Source organism: Malaclemys terrapin, chromosome 3 (assembly GCF_027887155.1).
Source record: "Malaclemys terrapin pileata isolate rMalTer1 chromosome 3, rMalTer1.hap1, whole genome shotgun sequence".
NCBI lineage: Eukaryota > Metazoa > Chordata > Testudines > Emydidae > Malaclemys > Malaclemys terrapin.
This window is the reverse complement of record NC_071507.1, coordinates 42252382-42268062: the sequence shown is the minus strand read 5'-3', so window position 1 is coordinate 42268062 and position 15681 is coordinate 42252382. Positions and strand designations below refer to the sequence as shown.

At 43.3% G+C, this 15681-nt stretch overlaps 1 protein-coding gene across 1 annotated transcript in view; it reads left to right on the top strand.

Annotated features, from left to right (window-relative positions):
* The window catches only part of KCNH1 (potassium voltage-gated channel subfamily H member 1), a 299849-nt gene that overhangs the window by 14711 nt on the left and 269457 nt on the right, over positions 1–15681 (top strand). The window contains exons 2-4 of the mRNA XM_054021526.1: positions 1808–1931; positions 2183–2289; positions 15547–15675. Of these exons, the coding sequence (XP_053877501.1) occupies positions 1808–1931; positions 2183–2289; positions 15547–15675 (360 nt within the window). The remainder of the gene's footprint in view (positions 1–1807; positions 1932–2182; positions 2290–15546; positions 15676–15681) is intronic.

Here is a 15681-nt window from a genome sequence, read left to right as displayed (position 1 = left end):
ATTTCACTGTTGCTTTTTGTTTCCTGATGAATTTTAAAAAAATGTATCCCGACAAGATAGTAGTTCTTGTAGTAGATAGTAGTTCGTAGTTTAAAAAAAAAAATCTCAAAAGTGCTTGATTCAGGCAAAAACAATGAGAAGAAACAACTTATCTTAGTGAATCATAGTAAGGGGTAAAGTACATGGATTGCTTCTGGAGCAAGCTGCTTTGACTAAGAAAAACCATGGTATTTAAAATGGTTGTGAGAAACAAAGCAGTTAAGATGTCCTGCAGATATATTACCAGCATATTTCACTCTAAAGTGTGTATACAGAAACTTCTCCTATTGCAAGTAGGATTGGGCAATGAAAGTAAATGGATAAAGACTTTTTTTTTTAATTTAAACCCATTTTATGCTTGCTACAAAATTTTGAAAAGGAAAAAATCCCCCCCCCCCCCCCCAATTAATAGTTAAATTGCCTTTAGTCTTTCACTTTCAGGAATCATTGACTGCCATAAATATGTTATCGGCCAGAGTGTGCTTTAAATACAAATATGGAGACCTAGATAACCCTTTTTATTCTTTGTTTAAATTCACTTGGGTGTCTAGCCACCCTTCATAATGGTGGTGGGCCTGATTCTTCCCTGCCTGGCTCCTTGTGTCATCATTGATACCTGTGAGAAGTCACTGCTAAAAGGAGAGCAAATTAGATTCCTCTGCATGAGTGAGTGGAGCGCCGTGATCTCACATTGTGCAGATGTGGCTGGCTGTGCAAGGTCCAAGGCAGTGAAGAACCTGGCTGTATACAATAGTCAATGTGCTAATTATGTAAATGATACATCAATTCTACAAAAGCAGTAGTAAGCATTAAGGCTTGAATCCTGCTCACTATATTCCTGCTGGGTGAAATTCACCCTGGCCATGGATGGCCAGCAACAAGGCTGGATTTCCAATTAGGCACAGTAGGCACATGCCTAGGGGTGCCTGGCCTCTCTAAAACTGGGTGCAACAGGAGGGTCACATGTGGTGGTGGGGGGGGGGGGGAGCGCTGAAGATGCTGTGCCTACAGGTGCAAAAGTGTAAATCTGGCCCTGCCCTTAAGCACCATGTTCAGTCTGCTAGTGGGGCTCTGGGCTCTGTATGCCATGGAAAAAGGTGTTTGCATAAGTCAAAGCTCATGGGGGGAGGGATAGCTCAGTGGTTTGAGCATTGGCCTGCTAAACCCAGGGTTGTGAGTTCAATCCTTGAGGGGGCCACTTGGGGATCTGGGGCAAAATCAGTACTTGATCCTGCTAGTGAAGGCAGGGGGCTGGACTCGATGACCTTTCAAGGTCCCTTCCAGTTCTAGGAGATGGGATATCTCCATTAATTTAATTTAAATTTAAGTCCCAGATAGGTCAGAATCGACAACAGCAAAGGGTGAAGGCAATAGGAGGGGCCACTGAATCCAAATTCAGAGCACATGCCAGGCATCTGTTGTACAGAGGTCTTGCCACTTATCCAGTGGGCGGAGCTGGATTGGTGAATGGCGGTGGGATGGAGATGGGGAGGAGAGAGGGGAAAGAGGAGCAGTGTTGTAATCCATATGTTAGCCCTGGATTGGGGATGGGATTCACCTCCCCATACCCTATATTTTACCTGCATAAAATCCAATCACTCAGGCTTTATGCCAGTAAAGTGAATTTAATCTGTAAATAATCCTGTTGATTTCAGTAGGAATACTATGTGAGTAAAATGAGTGGGATTGGGCCCCAAACAAATAAATATATATAGGAATGCAGCCACAGAGCTACCTAACTGTCTAACCAATGTGTTCTTTCAAACAGATACTAATTTTGTCTTGGGTAATGCCCAGATAGTGGATTGGCCCATTGTATACAGCAATGATGGATTTTGCAAGCTATCAGGATATCACAGAGCAGAAGTTATGCAAAAAAGCAGCACCTGCAGGTATTTGAGTGCAGATTTACTTTCTATTAAATAACTTGTAGTGTTGTGTTGTCGCTTGAGAAAAAAAATCTGTTTGTTCCCTTTTTCTCTTTAATTTCCCTAGGATGCATCTGTCAGTTATGCTTTGCAGGTGAAATAATAGGACACCGTCAAACAAGGGCAATTTTTGTCTAGGCCCTCTTTCACGCTGTAAACAAACGGCTTTGTACGTCTCTCCAATATCTTACTTGAATTCCTTGGTTTGTTTGCAGTTTTATGTATGGGGAGCTGACAGACAAAGACACAATTGACAAGGTGCGGCAAACGTTTGAGAACTACGAAATGAATTCCTTTGAAATCTTGATGTACAAAAAGAACAGTAAGTTGGGGTTTTTTTTGGGGGGGGGTAAAGTGTGGGGCGGGGGAATGGTGGTGGTGTGTGTGTGTTTTTAATACTGGTGAAAGCTGCCAGTTTGCTAGCCTGGGAGACTGCAGACTTATTAAATTAACGTTAATATCTGATTCTGCAGTCTGATCCATAAGGGCAAACCCTTTCGCCCATACAGAGTCCCAGCCAAGTCAAGGGCTTAGGGGTCTGCCCACATGCATCAGATTGCAGGATTGAGGCCTTCACTTGTTCACACCTATAATATTACAACTACTTCAGTTTCTAGAACAATATTTCAGCATGTCAACATTAGAATTCAATAAATAATACTGCGTGGACTATCCCATGATGACAACAAAACTCACCCACCCAACCTGACCTCTCTAAATACAAACCTATGGAGGCTCCAGCTTGCAATCCACCAACTCAACTCTGTTCCAAATATCCAATTAAAAAGATTAACTTTGTAGCTAGCCTAGGTGTTAAACAAATTTGGGCTCTGAAAGATCAGTGAGGGAATCCATCCCTAGTGAAAGATCCCTGACAGAGAACCCTGCTAGTAGCTGCTTCCCATTTAAATCCAGGGGGCTCCCAGGCAAGAACCTCTGCTGACTGTAGCATTTAATGGGGAGGCGATCACCTCTTTGCACCAGCCTGTATTGTACTTGTTCTGTGAGTAATATAACCTTCCCTACTTCGTCTCACCAATGCCCTTCAGCCTTGACCTACAGGAACCAGCTCGTTGGAAAAGGGTAATCCAGTCTCTTTGCATAGTTGGTCCTTGGTCTCTCTGCTGAAACTGCCAATTAGTGCCAGCTGTTGTGTAGCCATCTGAGAGACTCAATCACTTCACATAGGCCACTGAAGGGTAATAAATAGGGCCCTACCAAATTCACAGTCCATTTTGGTCAATTTCATGGTCATAGGATTTTTAAAATTGTAAATGTCATGATTTCAGCTATTTTAATCTGAAATTTCATGATGTTGTAATTGTAGGGGTCCTGACCCAAAAAGGAGGTAGGTGTGTGTGTCGGGGGAGGGGTCACAAGGTAAGTGTGTGTGTGTGTGTGGGGGGGGGAGTTTGCAGTACTACTACCCTTACTTCTGGTGGCGGTGCTGCCTTCAGAGATGGGCAGCCGGAGAGCGGCTGCTGGCTGGGAGCCCAGGTCTGAAGGCAGAGCCGCTACCAGTAGCAGCGCAGAAGTAAGGCTGGCATGGTATGGTATTGCCACCCTTCTGCACTGCTGTCTGCAGAGATGGGCCTCGGTCAGCAGCCACCACTCTCCAGCTGCCCAGCTCTGAAGGCAGCAGCACAGAAGTAAAGTGGCATGGTATGGTATTGCCACCCTTACTTCTGCACTGCTGCTGGTGGGTTGCTGCCTTCAGAGCTGGGTGCCTGGCCAACAGCCACTGCTCTCCAGCCCAGCTCTGAACACAGCAGCGCAGAAGCAAGGGTGGCAATACTGTGACCCCCCTAAAATAACTGTATGTCCCCCCCACGATCCTCTTTTGGGTCAGGACCCCCAATTTGAGAAACACTCGTCTTCCCCATGAAATCTGGTCTTTTGTGCTCTTTTACCCTATACTACACAGATTTCATGGGGGGAGACCAGACATCACGGTCCGGGACACATTTTTCATGGCTGTGAATTTGGAAGGGCCCTCGCAATAAGGACTTTGTACCCCAGTGCCAATCAGTGGGTGCCCTCCAACCTTTGTTTTCTAAAAGAATCTAATCAGTCCTGTAAGGCTGCTGATGTCACATCATTGGCCTTTGTCATCATTTCAAATAATCCTCAAACCACCTTCCTCCCCCCCCGGCCCCCAATCTCCAGCCTCTAGTTTTGCTGCCTGTTACCATGCAGTCTGAGGCACTATTCCATCTGGGACTGCACCATGGCTTGGGGCGCTTTCCTGGAGCGCAGCCTTGCTAATACCTAGTCACTAGAAAAGCCAGGTGCACCACCTGACTAATGTTGAGCATTTTTGATTCTTTCATTCCTCAGTTTCGTCTGCCTCCTGTGTCTTGCTATTTTCAACCTAGTTAGCAGCCACAGGGCAAATACAGCTCACCTCCATGCATCCAAGAGGGACTGGAGGAAGGAATCGTCTCACCATTAACCAGTGACTCAGCACTGAGTGGCTATGCAGCCACTCGTCTGTCCCTGCTGCAGCGTATGGGCTATAATCACATCTGGGGACTCTTGCTGTCCCCCATGCAGGTTTAAAGCATTCAAATTGTGGGGGATGTACCGTGCAATTCCCTGTCTCCAGCCCTCCCATGCACGTAGCCATAAGGAGAGGCACTGTGGAGCACATTCCCCTGTGCAGACTCTTCACCACCTGCCAGGTCAAAAAAGTGGTGCTGTGGTGGTTCTGCTGCATTGAAGGAATTTCAGGCCATTGGAGAAGGGAGGGGCAGGGAAGAGGCAGCAGTTAAATCTGGTATTTAACTCTAGTAATGTTTTAAATTAAAAATAGTGAAGATCTAGGTAAACGACCGCAAACTGGTGTAACTCAATGAAGGATCCCACTTAGAGGCCAACAGATCTTGTTTCCTATTGCTTTCCAGGATTTAACATAGACCCATGATTACAAAGTTGTACACTTTTCAACCCCATTAGTCATATTAGAGATACCTGGTCTATTGTGAGACAGACCTTGAGAGAGAACCTACACATCACTAGAACCAAGGTATAACATATAAGGCAGAGGTTCTCAAATTTTTTCATAGCATGGACTGCCTCTTAAAAGAGAGAGTCTTGTGGCTAACCTTCCCCCGTTCCCTTCATTATTACATAGACCACAACCCTTTCTCCCCTGCACCCCCAGCCTCCATTTGTGATCACATAATAGTCCTGTTTAAATACAGCAGTTGCTTATTTGGAAAATTAATATTGGATAAATATTGAAGTAGAGCTGATCAAACAATGGTGAATATTGCATGAAAAATGTGGAAACTTTCAAATTAACTTTCATTCAGCAGGTTTTGAAAAGGACAATTTTTCCCCTGAAACTTTTTTCACAACAAAGTTTTGGCTTTGAACACTTTTTATATAAATTATATTCCTCCCATTTTCTACCTTTTTAAACCTGTTTTTGCTCTTTTTGTTGCCTTTTCCCCCTCTTAGCCACTGAAATAGGGGGGACAGAAAAATTAAATATTCTATTTTTGTTACTAAATAAACAGGATATTTTGAAAAAATTAAAAATTTGTTTTAGAAAAAAGCCATTAAACATTTTTGTTTGAAAAGCGTAGACTAGCTCCACATTTAATTAATGTATTCTTAGCTCCTTTTAAATGTAACTTACCAGCTGGAAACAAGGAATACAAAGCAACATTTTCAGATGTATCATAAGTGGGTATTGGGGACTAATCAGCATGTTGACATGCATTTCATACATGATGGCTTTGTGAATAGAAATCCCATCTCTGCTCACATTCCAGTTTGGGGAGATTTATGTCCTGGTCCTAAACCATTGATTTTTAAATGGAAGCAGGAGCAGGTGTATAGTCAATAGATGGAAATCCTTTAATAATGTAATCTGGGTTGGCATAGACTGCTGACACCACAATCTCAAAAGCAGTGACCTGATGTCAATATTTACTTAGCAGCACTAAAAAAAAAAAAAAAAGTGGTCATTGTAGGCAAGTTCATACCATCACTGGGCTAGTACAGAATAGCTGTGAGCCTACGCTGGTTCACAATACTGACTTAGCCTCTAGCATTCTATGATGTATCCTAAAGACAGTGAGTCTGTATTCTGCCTTCATGTTAGCGTGTGTTGGTACTTTTTCTCTAAATAAGTATACAGGAGTACTACTCTTAACTGAAATTTAAGGTTTGGAGAAGATTTCATAGCACTGTATGCTGGGGTTTTAATTTTGCAGCGTATATATGTGGAAATATATACAGGTAGTGCTTTATAGAACTGTACCTGTGGAAAGTCTACAGATGAAGTGCAAGCAGTTAAAATTTCGGGCAGAGAGAGACCAAATTGTCCTCACAGTTACGCTGGTGAAACCCAATGGAGGGGCATGGTAGATTTGAGGGGAGAAGTTGGCTCACTGAAGGTAATTTGTAAACCTAAGTCTCCCAGAGCCAACACACAGGTTTACAGTAACTTCAGGAAAAAGCTTGAACAGTTTAATGCCATTATTTTATTAGAGCTGGATTTGCAGTGGTGTCAATGTTCTGAATGTTCAAGGAAAATTAAAGCAATGATGTGGCTGCATTGAAGTCAAGGGAGCTGTGCAGATATACAGCAGCTGAGAATCTGGCCCAATATATTCTGTTCTGAATAATACCATTAGATTAACACTCAAATGGCTTTAAAAGTCTAATTTACTCTTCACTCTTTGAAGTGTATGTTTTGCTTTTGACGTTTCTCTGTGTGAAAATGAAAATGGATGAGTAAATTTCACTTGTAACTTCTAGTTAGTTTCATTTCCTGGTTCCCACACCTTAACACAACGCTCTAGGATTTGGGTTATGAACAATGCAGGGGCAGGTTTGTCTTTTATTCCATTGCTTCCCTTGCAGCTGAAACAACTATGTATTAGGTTTTGTAAGACTGTAACTTTACATGCCTACGTTTTTGTCCAAATTTGAACAGCTAGAAAGGCATTTTTGTGTAGTAAATGGATACTATCCAGTATGTGGTGGTGCTGCCTCAAAGGAAGATTGCTGTAGCGGTAAAGACTGGCCTAGACTCTTAGGAGCAAAGACATAGGAGTTCCAGGATTAAACAGACCAGCCTGAGAGGCAAAAATACTACTTAGTAGTTTTACTGTATTTTAATGAGGGAGATTCCCTTCTGCTAACAGAAACCTTCAGATTGCATAGCTTTTCTTCAGCTGCATATGGAGGGTTCTTTTTTTTTGACCTAGGAAGGGATTTTACTGTAATCACTCACCTCCATAAGCAGATACAGACGTTCTCCTGGTGTGCAGGTCTGAGCAAGGACCTTTGTGCCACTTACAGACCACGCTGAAGCATTGTGAGAGGTGGGATGGGCTGCAGCTATAGAGGGGAGTCTCCTCCTAAAGGGGTTTCTGTGCCAGCTCTGGGTAGGCCAAGGGATGGGACACAGGCTCTGTGATTAGGAAGCGCTGGTATTCTCCCAAGTGGTTCAGAGGAGCTGTGACTGATATTCCAGAACATAGGCTGAAGTAGTGGCTATTGTGTTGGGAGGATGGATTTCACCTCCCTGGATGCTGTGCTTTTCATTTGTGTACAACCTGCTGCCTGGCTGTATGTGGGTAGAGAGAATTTCACCAATAATGCTATCTGCTTATTAAGTTTAATGAAATTATTTTTTACACTGTACATCTCTCAATGCACAAGAAGGCACTCAGGTAGTACACAGAACAGTGTATATAAGCCCAAACGAGTGACTTGGGCCAGACTGTGCACATGCATATAAATAAGTATAGTGCTTTCTATAGGGTGAAATCCCTCCCCCACCCCTCCAACTTCTACAGGGTTAAAATCACTGAAACAGAGATAGGGTTTGTGTTCGGCCTCTGCACCAGGTGAATTTTGCCCAGTTGACTTAAGCAGAACCACAGGTAGCAAGGTGCAGTAGGCCTGTAGTGTTTGCAGCATAGATCACATTGTGATTTATGAACTGGTCCAAACCATTGTGTGTGAGCAGAGAGTGGAGAAAGTGAAAGAAGGGTCACAGTGGGTCACATTCTTAGCTGCTATAAATCATCATAGCTGAGGATTATCTAGCTGTGATTCTAACCCAATGCCTTGTTAAATCATAAACTCACTGTCTTTCATCCCCGTAAAATACATATGCCTAACTTCAGTTTGTCTCAGGAAGGCCAAACTAATGTGGTTATGTCACCAGGCGACATCCTGCTCCTGTCTGATCTGTCTACACAGACTCTAAATAAAATAAAAATAGGATATCTCCATTAATTTATTTATCTTCTAGAGCTGGAAGGGACCTTGAAAGGTCATCATGTCCAGCCCCCTGCCTTCACTAGCAGGACCAAGTACTGATTTTGCCCCAGATCCCTAAGTGGCCCCCTCAAGGATTGAACTCACAACCCTGGGTTTAGCAAGCCAATGCTCAAACCACTGAGCTATCCCTCTCAGAGAAAACTCTGGGGCCTTCAGTTGTTAAACTGTGCTGGGGTGTTTTGTTTACACTTGCAATTCCCCTACCTTACCAATCCGTACACCATGTTATTTAGTTTGTCTCTCCTCGGAAGAGATCTCTCCCTACCCAGAAATCTCTCCTTCCTGCCTCTCTCTGCACCCTCTCTTCCTTCCTGTGCTGCCTTATACTTCCTGTGTTAACAAACCATTTCTCTTGGTAGTCCTCCCACAGCCCTTCTAATCCATTAATTTGGCCCTGCCAGGTCCACCCTGGGGAAAATTAATTGATGTTTAAGTGACCAGAGTGCTGGCTCAGCTGCTGGTTCCCAGCCTTCTGTCACAGGCTTGGACTCATAAAACTGATAAACCAAGTTCCCATTGACCATGGCAACTTTACCTGGACAATGTGTTTGCAAGAAGTAGCTACCATCAAACAATTTCTCTGATGTATTCACTGCAGAGCCACTTTCCGATAACTCCCCTCATTTCTTTTATCTGAAGCAAAAGCAAGGGAAATCTTGAGATGTACCTGCCTTCTAATCCCTTACAGCACATCAGAGCTTCATCTAACATAAATCATAACAAATTCCTGTAGTACTCAGAGCTGGCAATAGGCATAAGCAGACTAAACAATTGCTTAGGGCCCTGATCCTCTCAAGGGGAGAGGGGGGGCTATTAATTATTAGTATGTGTTCTGTGTGGGGGCAGTCCCCCCAAAATATTCCTACGTAGGGCCCCCAATCGACTGGCACCAGCACTGGCAGTAGTGGCGCATGTTCCAAACCAATTTTTGTTCTTTAGTTACCCTACTGGATTCTAGCACGCTAGAGTAACCTCTGTGTCCAGAGACTTGACCTTTAGGGACCTGACATTATTTTTCTTTATCTTACCATGTAAAGATCTGACCTATTGACCCATTATTTACTAGTGTAAAGTGGCACCTAGTGCAGAAAATGTGAAGGCAGTGCTTTTAAAGCACTGGAAATGGCACCATAAAGTCTATCAATATAACCACACTGTGCTGAGTGCTTCTAGACACTAAGCTGGTTGGTTCTCATTCAGTGCACACTGCCTGTTAAGAGGTAAAATCTATGGTAAGGCTTGAGCATTTACCTTACTTTACGTAGTCAAATGTCAGATACTCCTCTCTATTCGTAGTTAAAACTTGTATTGAAAATGCCACTTGCCTAGCCTCCTAACTGATCACCCACGGTTAAATTGTTTGTGTGTTTAATTAATGTTGGGCAAAATACACGGCCTCTGCTAGGTTGAGAAACAATGTCAAAATGAGAGGGCATTAGTGAAATATTGAGGGGGAGAATGTAAAAGTCCGCTGTACCTCTTATGTAACTGAAATTCAGCTGTCTGCTTCACTGCACGCAGTAATTGATAAAGATATTGCATGTGGTTCTAACCTTTCCAGCACCAGAGTGTTTGGTAGCTTTTACATCCGAAGTAATACCGCCTCGTCTGAGTGTGTGACTGGAACTTGATCTGAACAATGTATTTGTGAGCGCTGTTTTTCACCAAAGTTACCAATTCCGTAACACCATCTTTGCCATCAAACATGATTTCCATTGTGTTTACACATGAATCTTGTTTTATTCTGTCAAAAGATAAATATCACCTAGTGTGATTAAAAAAAAAAAATTAGTCTTTTTACAGCTAACACAGTATTTTACACCTACTTAGCACTATTCATTGAAGGATGTCAGACTGCACATTGAAACATAAATTAATCCTCATGGTGGCCAAGGAGGTAGATACTTAGCTCTGATCTACACTACAGAGTTAGGTCGATAGAAGCCGCCTTAAGTCAACCTGTTAATATATGTGTCTACACTACCAGGTCCTTGACGCCAGCCTAAGTCACCTTTAGTGTCTCCTACTTTCTCTGCCTGGTGGCGCTCATTTGACAGTAAGTGATGTGGCTACAGCACTATAAACTGTGTGAGAAGCAACGATAGAACTCGGGATCTCCTGCCTCACTTCTGCAGAACATTAGCATCCAGAGGATCCAATCAAGAGCAGGCCTCCTTGTGCTAACCACAGTACCTAGCCAGAGTAAGGTAGTTTTGCCCTACGGATATTGCAATCCAAATAGACAAGACAGGAAAAAGGGTAGGAGAAAGGAAGCGTTTTTCCCATTTTTATATTTGGAGAATGGGGATGCAAAGAGATGAAGTCACTTGTCCAGGCCAGTGCTGGGAACTGACCTAGCTCTCGCGAGACCTAGATCAGTGCCTTAACCACAATACCATCCTGTCTCTGTGTCCTATACTCCGATCACTAGACACCGACTCCCTTAGTGCTGGATTAGATCGGTAGCAATAGTAAACATCATGCAGCATGATCCCAAGGGCCATTGCAGTTATTGTGTAATAGATTTTTCACTCCCCCCCACACTCTGTTCAGAATGCTTCCTTACAAACTTGAAAATCACATTCCTTTCCCTCACAAAATTGGTTCTATTCCATTAAGCAGGCACTGGATTCCTTCACTGTTGATTCCAATATAACAGAAGTCAATCTGGCTCAGGAGGGTTTACTTCATTGTTTGTGCACTGGCATCATTGATCTTCACCAGGAAGAGAGTTTGCCAAGACTAAAAACAAAACATAAATGAAAGTAGTTGTATTGTTGGAGACACTGCTAAACAGTCTATGCCCCCATACACAGCCATACATCAGTCCAGAGGGGTGCATGAGGAGAGGTATAAATTGTGAACTGAATTTGAAAATAACGCTGCATTAAGAGACATTTCTGAGCCAATAGTGACTGTCTGGCTGAGCAGAGACGTCAGCTTTGACGCTGATAGTGTGGGGTCTCCCTGTTTAGAGGCTGAAATCCTAGTTTCCGGCTTGATTTATTACTGGTTTACTCTCAGAGCTTTCATATTTAATATTAAAATAAACTGTTTAATGTTTTTAAAAAGTAAAATTCTTCTGACAATTAAGCCAGACTGCAGAAAATAACTCAGTACAGCCACAAGCTCACCCAAACCTTTCCAGGTATTCCTACAGCTTAGACCTGCTATCAATAATCTCTGAGCAGCAAGAGCATTGTGGGTAACCATATGCAAATGAACACACCCCACTTTATTATAGAAATTCTTCTACCCAGTACCTGTCTCCTAGCCCCAGAGACATTTAAAATGAGACTGGACAAAGTACTAGGAAATATAGTATTGGGAACATCTGTGCATTCCCTCCAGGGATGGGACTGAATCAGTTAATAGGATTTTTCCATTCAATAATCTTTGCTGTTGCTATTTACATATAGTTCCAGAAATGGAGTAGGGTTTACCCAGACCAGCTCTGCAACCATGAGCATGTTTTGCCATGGGAAGTCCCATGACTGCTCCAAAGGATACCTAAATAATGGCAGTTACTAAAAACACCTCCTTGTTGTTTGGTTGTTTCCTGCTGTTGCTGGCCTAGATACAGAGAGCCAGAAACCCTACCTGGCTCTCAATAAAACGTTCAGTAAGAAACTGCAGCTGGCGCATAATGTGATGAGGTAGGTCATGAGGAGGAAATAGCTGATCAAAGCAGGTTATGTAGGAAGGCTACAGGCTGCGTTTGCTTCCTGTTCACTGCCAAATCCAATGCCAGGTTATGGTACTGATCTATAAAGCCCTTAGAAAGAGCTCACAGTCTCAAAGATTCTTCTTCTGAGACCAGCTACAGCAGTTACTTTCATCTGGCACGTTATTATTGAAAGAAAACACACATGAAATTGCGGGAGCCATAGTGAGAACCTTCTCGATAGAAACCCATGGGCTGGTACAGCCTCCCCAAGCAGGAAAATTCCCTTGCCTCATTCAGCTTATGCTGTAAAAATCACGTTTTCAATCATTTGTCCCTCTGTAGAACCAAAGCACCAGAAAAAAGCAGCATGTATCAGAGACGAAGCCAATGTTTAAACCAGAGCAGGAGGGTAAATTGCCTGTCTTTTCTGGGGAGAACCCACTATTTTCTCTAGCTTTTATACAACATCTAAATGCCAAGGTGTTTTGGAAATGACAGGTGGAGGTGAAACTGGGTATATGACACTGCCAAAGTACTATGAAGGTTTAAAATTAAGCGTAGCACCATGGCAATAACTTGCAATGCAACAAGGCAATTTGGGGTGCTTCTGGCTGAAAGAAAACACTAGTGTGAAAAGCTAGTGACCGCTGGCTATTGGAGGAGATTGGCTCACTCCCAGCTGCACTGTAGACATGCTCTAAGTGTAGGGTGACCAGACAGCAAATGTGACAAATCAGGACAGTGGGTAATAGGAGCCTATATAAGAGAAAGACCCAAAAATGGGGACTGTCCTTATAAAATTGGGACATCTGGTCACCCTACCGAAGTGCGCAGAGGAGTAGGAGAAGCTGGAACACAAGTGAGTGGGTACGCACATGGGGTGTGATGGAACAAGTGAAGGTGAGCGGTGCAGAGCTGGATGTGCATTTGGTCCAATTGGGGACAATGCATGCATGAAGGTAGGAGGAAGGCCAGATGGGAAAGGATGAAAGAATACACATGCATGGTAAACTGGGTGGGAGTTAGGGATGTGGCTAAGAAAGGATGCAAATATAGAAAGGTGAGTGCAAAGGGGGGGAAAAATGTTACAAAAAGATTCTGGCTTCTCTGTAGATGAGACTCTTTAGGTTAATTAATAACTTGCTAATGATTTTTATTGGGGCAGTCTACAAAATTGTGACAACAACTGCTTTAGGTTTTATTTATTTGTTTAAGGCTTGCTCAGGCCTTTAGCGCCTTTCTTAATATAGAGCCCTTAAAATTTCTGTGCTCCAACTCTTCTCCCCAAATGGCCTTCAGTGACTCAAAGTCCACCTGTTGGCTTACCCTGCTTTTTGAATCAGAGACTACATCATTCAGTTACCCTGAAGTTCACAGGGCTTGCAGCAATTATGGTCTGGAAGTTCGTTCAATGTCTGAAGCTGCCTGCAATATCCAGGCACAGCGGGATGTGTTAAAGATTTGAGTTTCACTTTTGGCAACTGTCTATGGTCCTCTGAGCTTTCCTTATCTTCAGTGGCCCAGGAAGACTGCTACATGCAGAGGCTGGGGGAAGGCTGGGTGATGCATCAAGAGCAACATGCTTCATACACATTAGCACAGTGGGAAAATTGCCAGTTGCTTATTTCAACAAACAATTTGTGAACTTCCTGAGGGCCTTGTGGGAGCCACGAATAGCCACAGTCATTACTAACATCTGAGTGAATTATGGACTATCATGTAAATACAGTTTGTACTCTGAAAAAAATACCTGGATAGTTCAGCTGATAAGTAATGCGATATGCCTCTCCCATCTTCAGGTTGCTGGAACCAAATGAACCTAGGTAGGGGTCATATGGTGGGGAAGAGGTGGTTCTCTTCAAGGCTCCACCCACAAAATAAGCTCCACCCATGTGAGGTATAAAAATGAGATGCTACTTGCTGTAGGTTGTGCAGATGGTCAAGATATAATTGTGCAGCTCTTTGAGCTCCACTGGGCTTCTAAAACTTGGCTACCCTCTGTGGGCTTAAATATACCCATGGGCTGTACTAGGCCCCTTGGGCTGAGGAAATAACTAGTGGTATCTCCCAAGCATCACTCACTGTGACACCAACAAGTGGCACCAACATGGGACCTCACTCTGTGAATTATGTAGATCTGTGAATACTCCCTTTGGTTTCTTATATGCAGAATGAAGTAAGTGTTGACTTCTAAATCACCATCTTTAGGTAGCTTGGTTAACACCTCACTGAGATGAATGGGACAGCTCACACCTCTTAGAGCTAATGTTCCAGACTTTCTGCAGCCTCACTTGGACATCTCTGCATGGGTTACACTTGGTTTGACCTCTTGACGTTTCTGTCACAACCATAACAGTTAGAGACTTACTTTTTATTTTTAGAAGAAAGATGAGATTCTGGGGGGAAAGACTAGCTTCACGGAGGAGCTGGTATGGTGTATGGGCACATATTGGCTCTGTTTGAGCCCTTCAGCCTGCTAATACCCAAAAGTCTCTAACATCTGACAGCTGTGGTTTGTGTGAAATGAGTCTGTTGAGATCAGTACTGGTGCTAGTGGACAGGGACCCCATCAGTATAATTGACATCATTTTGGCAGCCTCAGCAGAAACATCGGGGATTAAATGGACCTGGAGATTGAATTACCCTCTCCTCACTAGAGATAGTCTGTCTGTCATAGTTGAGGAACTCTGGCAGAGAAGCTGGTATGGCCGCTGTCTGTGTGATATTTTTACTGTAATAAACAGAGGACTCCAATCTTCAGAGCTGTCATTAGCACTTAATCCATTTAGGTAATTACAAAAGCACAGCTATATTGAAGTGTCAGTCTTAGTCACAATCTGTGGGCCTGATCCTGATCACATGCACACTGATGTAACTCCATTGACTTCACTGGAGTTATTACTGCTTTATAGTGGGGTAAGCGAGAGCATCATCAGAATGAGCAGATATTGAGATGGCCTGAGTGGTCAGTGGAACGTTTCCTTTGCTCAGCGGAACCTTCCAGTAACACAGATCTAGCATAGCCAGTCCTGTGCCAGCCTCCTAACAGCTCCTGGCATTGGGGGCATGGCTTGACCAAGGCCGTGCTTTGGTCCTCCCTAGCTGCCAGAATGGCCCTGTGGGACTCTTGCAGTTAGGCATAACTTAGAGCCAAACTGACCTCCAGCCATCCCCAGGATGGGGTGTGTGATATCAAGGTGGCATATAACTACCTTTTCCCCCTTACTCAGGCCCTCAGCTCCGAGAACAGCTCAACTGGTCTCAGGGATTGGGCCTTTGCACTTGGGATGTTTTCATCTGTAGATCTCAAAGCACTTTATAAATGTGGGTAAAAATTATTTTAAACATTTTGCATATAGGAAACCCCAGGCACAGAGTGGGGTAAGTGACTTGTCCAAGATCACACAACAAATCAGAGGTAGAGTCAAGACTACAGCCTCCGTGGCAGCTGCTCTGTCCTTTTTCATTTGGGGTGTTTGCGAAAAAGTAATAGTCACAACTGACTTCTTTTAAAATCTGAACTTAAAAAAGATCCCATTCAATGTTCTGTCTACTATTGACCAACTTTTTTTTTTTTTTTTTTTTTTTTTTTTTTTTTTTTTGCAGGGACACCTGTCTGGTTCTTTGTGAAAATTGCTCCGATTCGAAATGAACAGGATAAAGTGGTTTTATTTCTTTGCACTTTCAGCGACATAACAGCTTTCAAACAGCCCATTGAGGATGATTCGTGTAAAGGTTTGT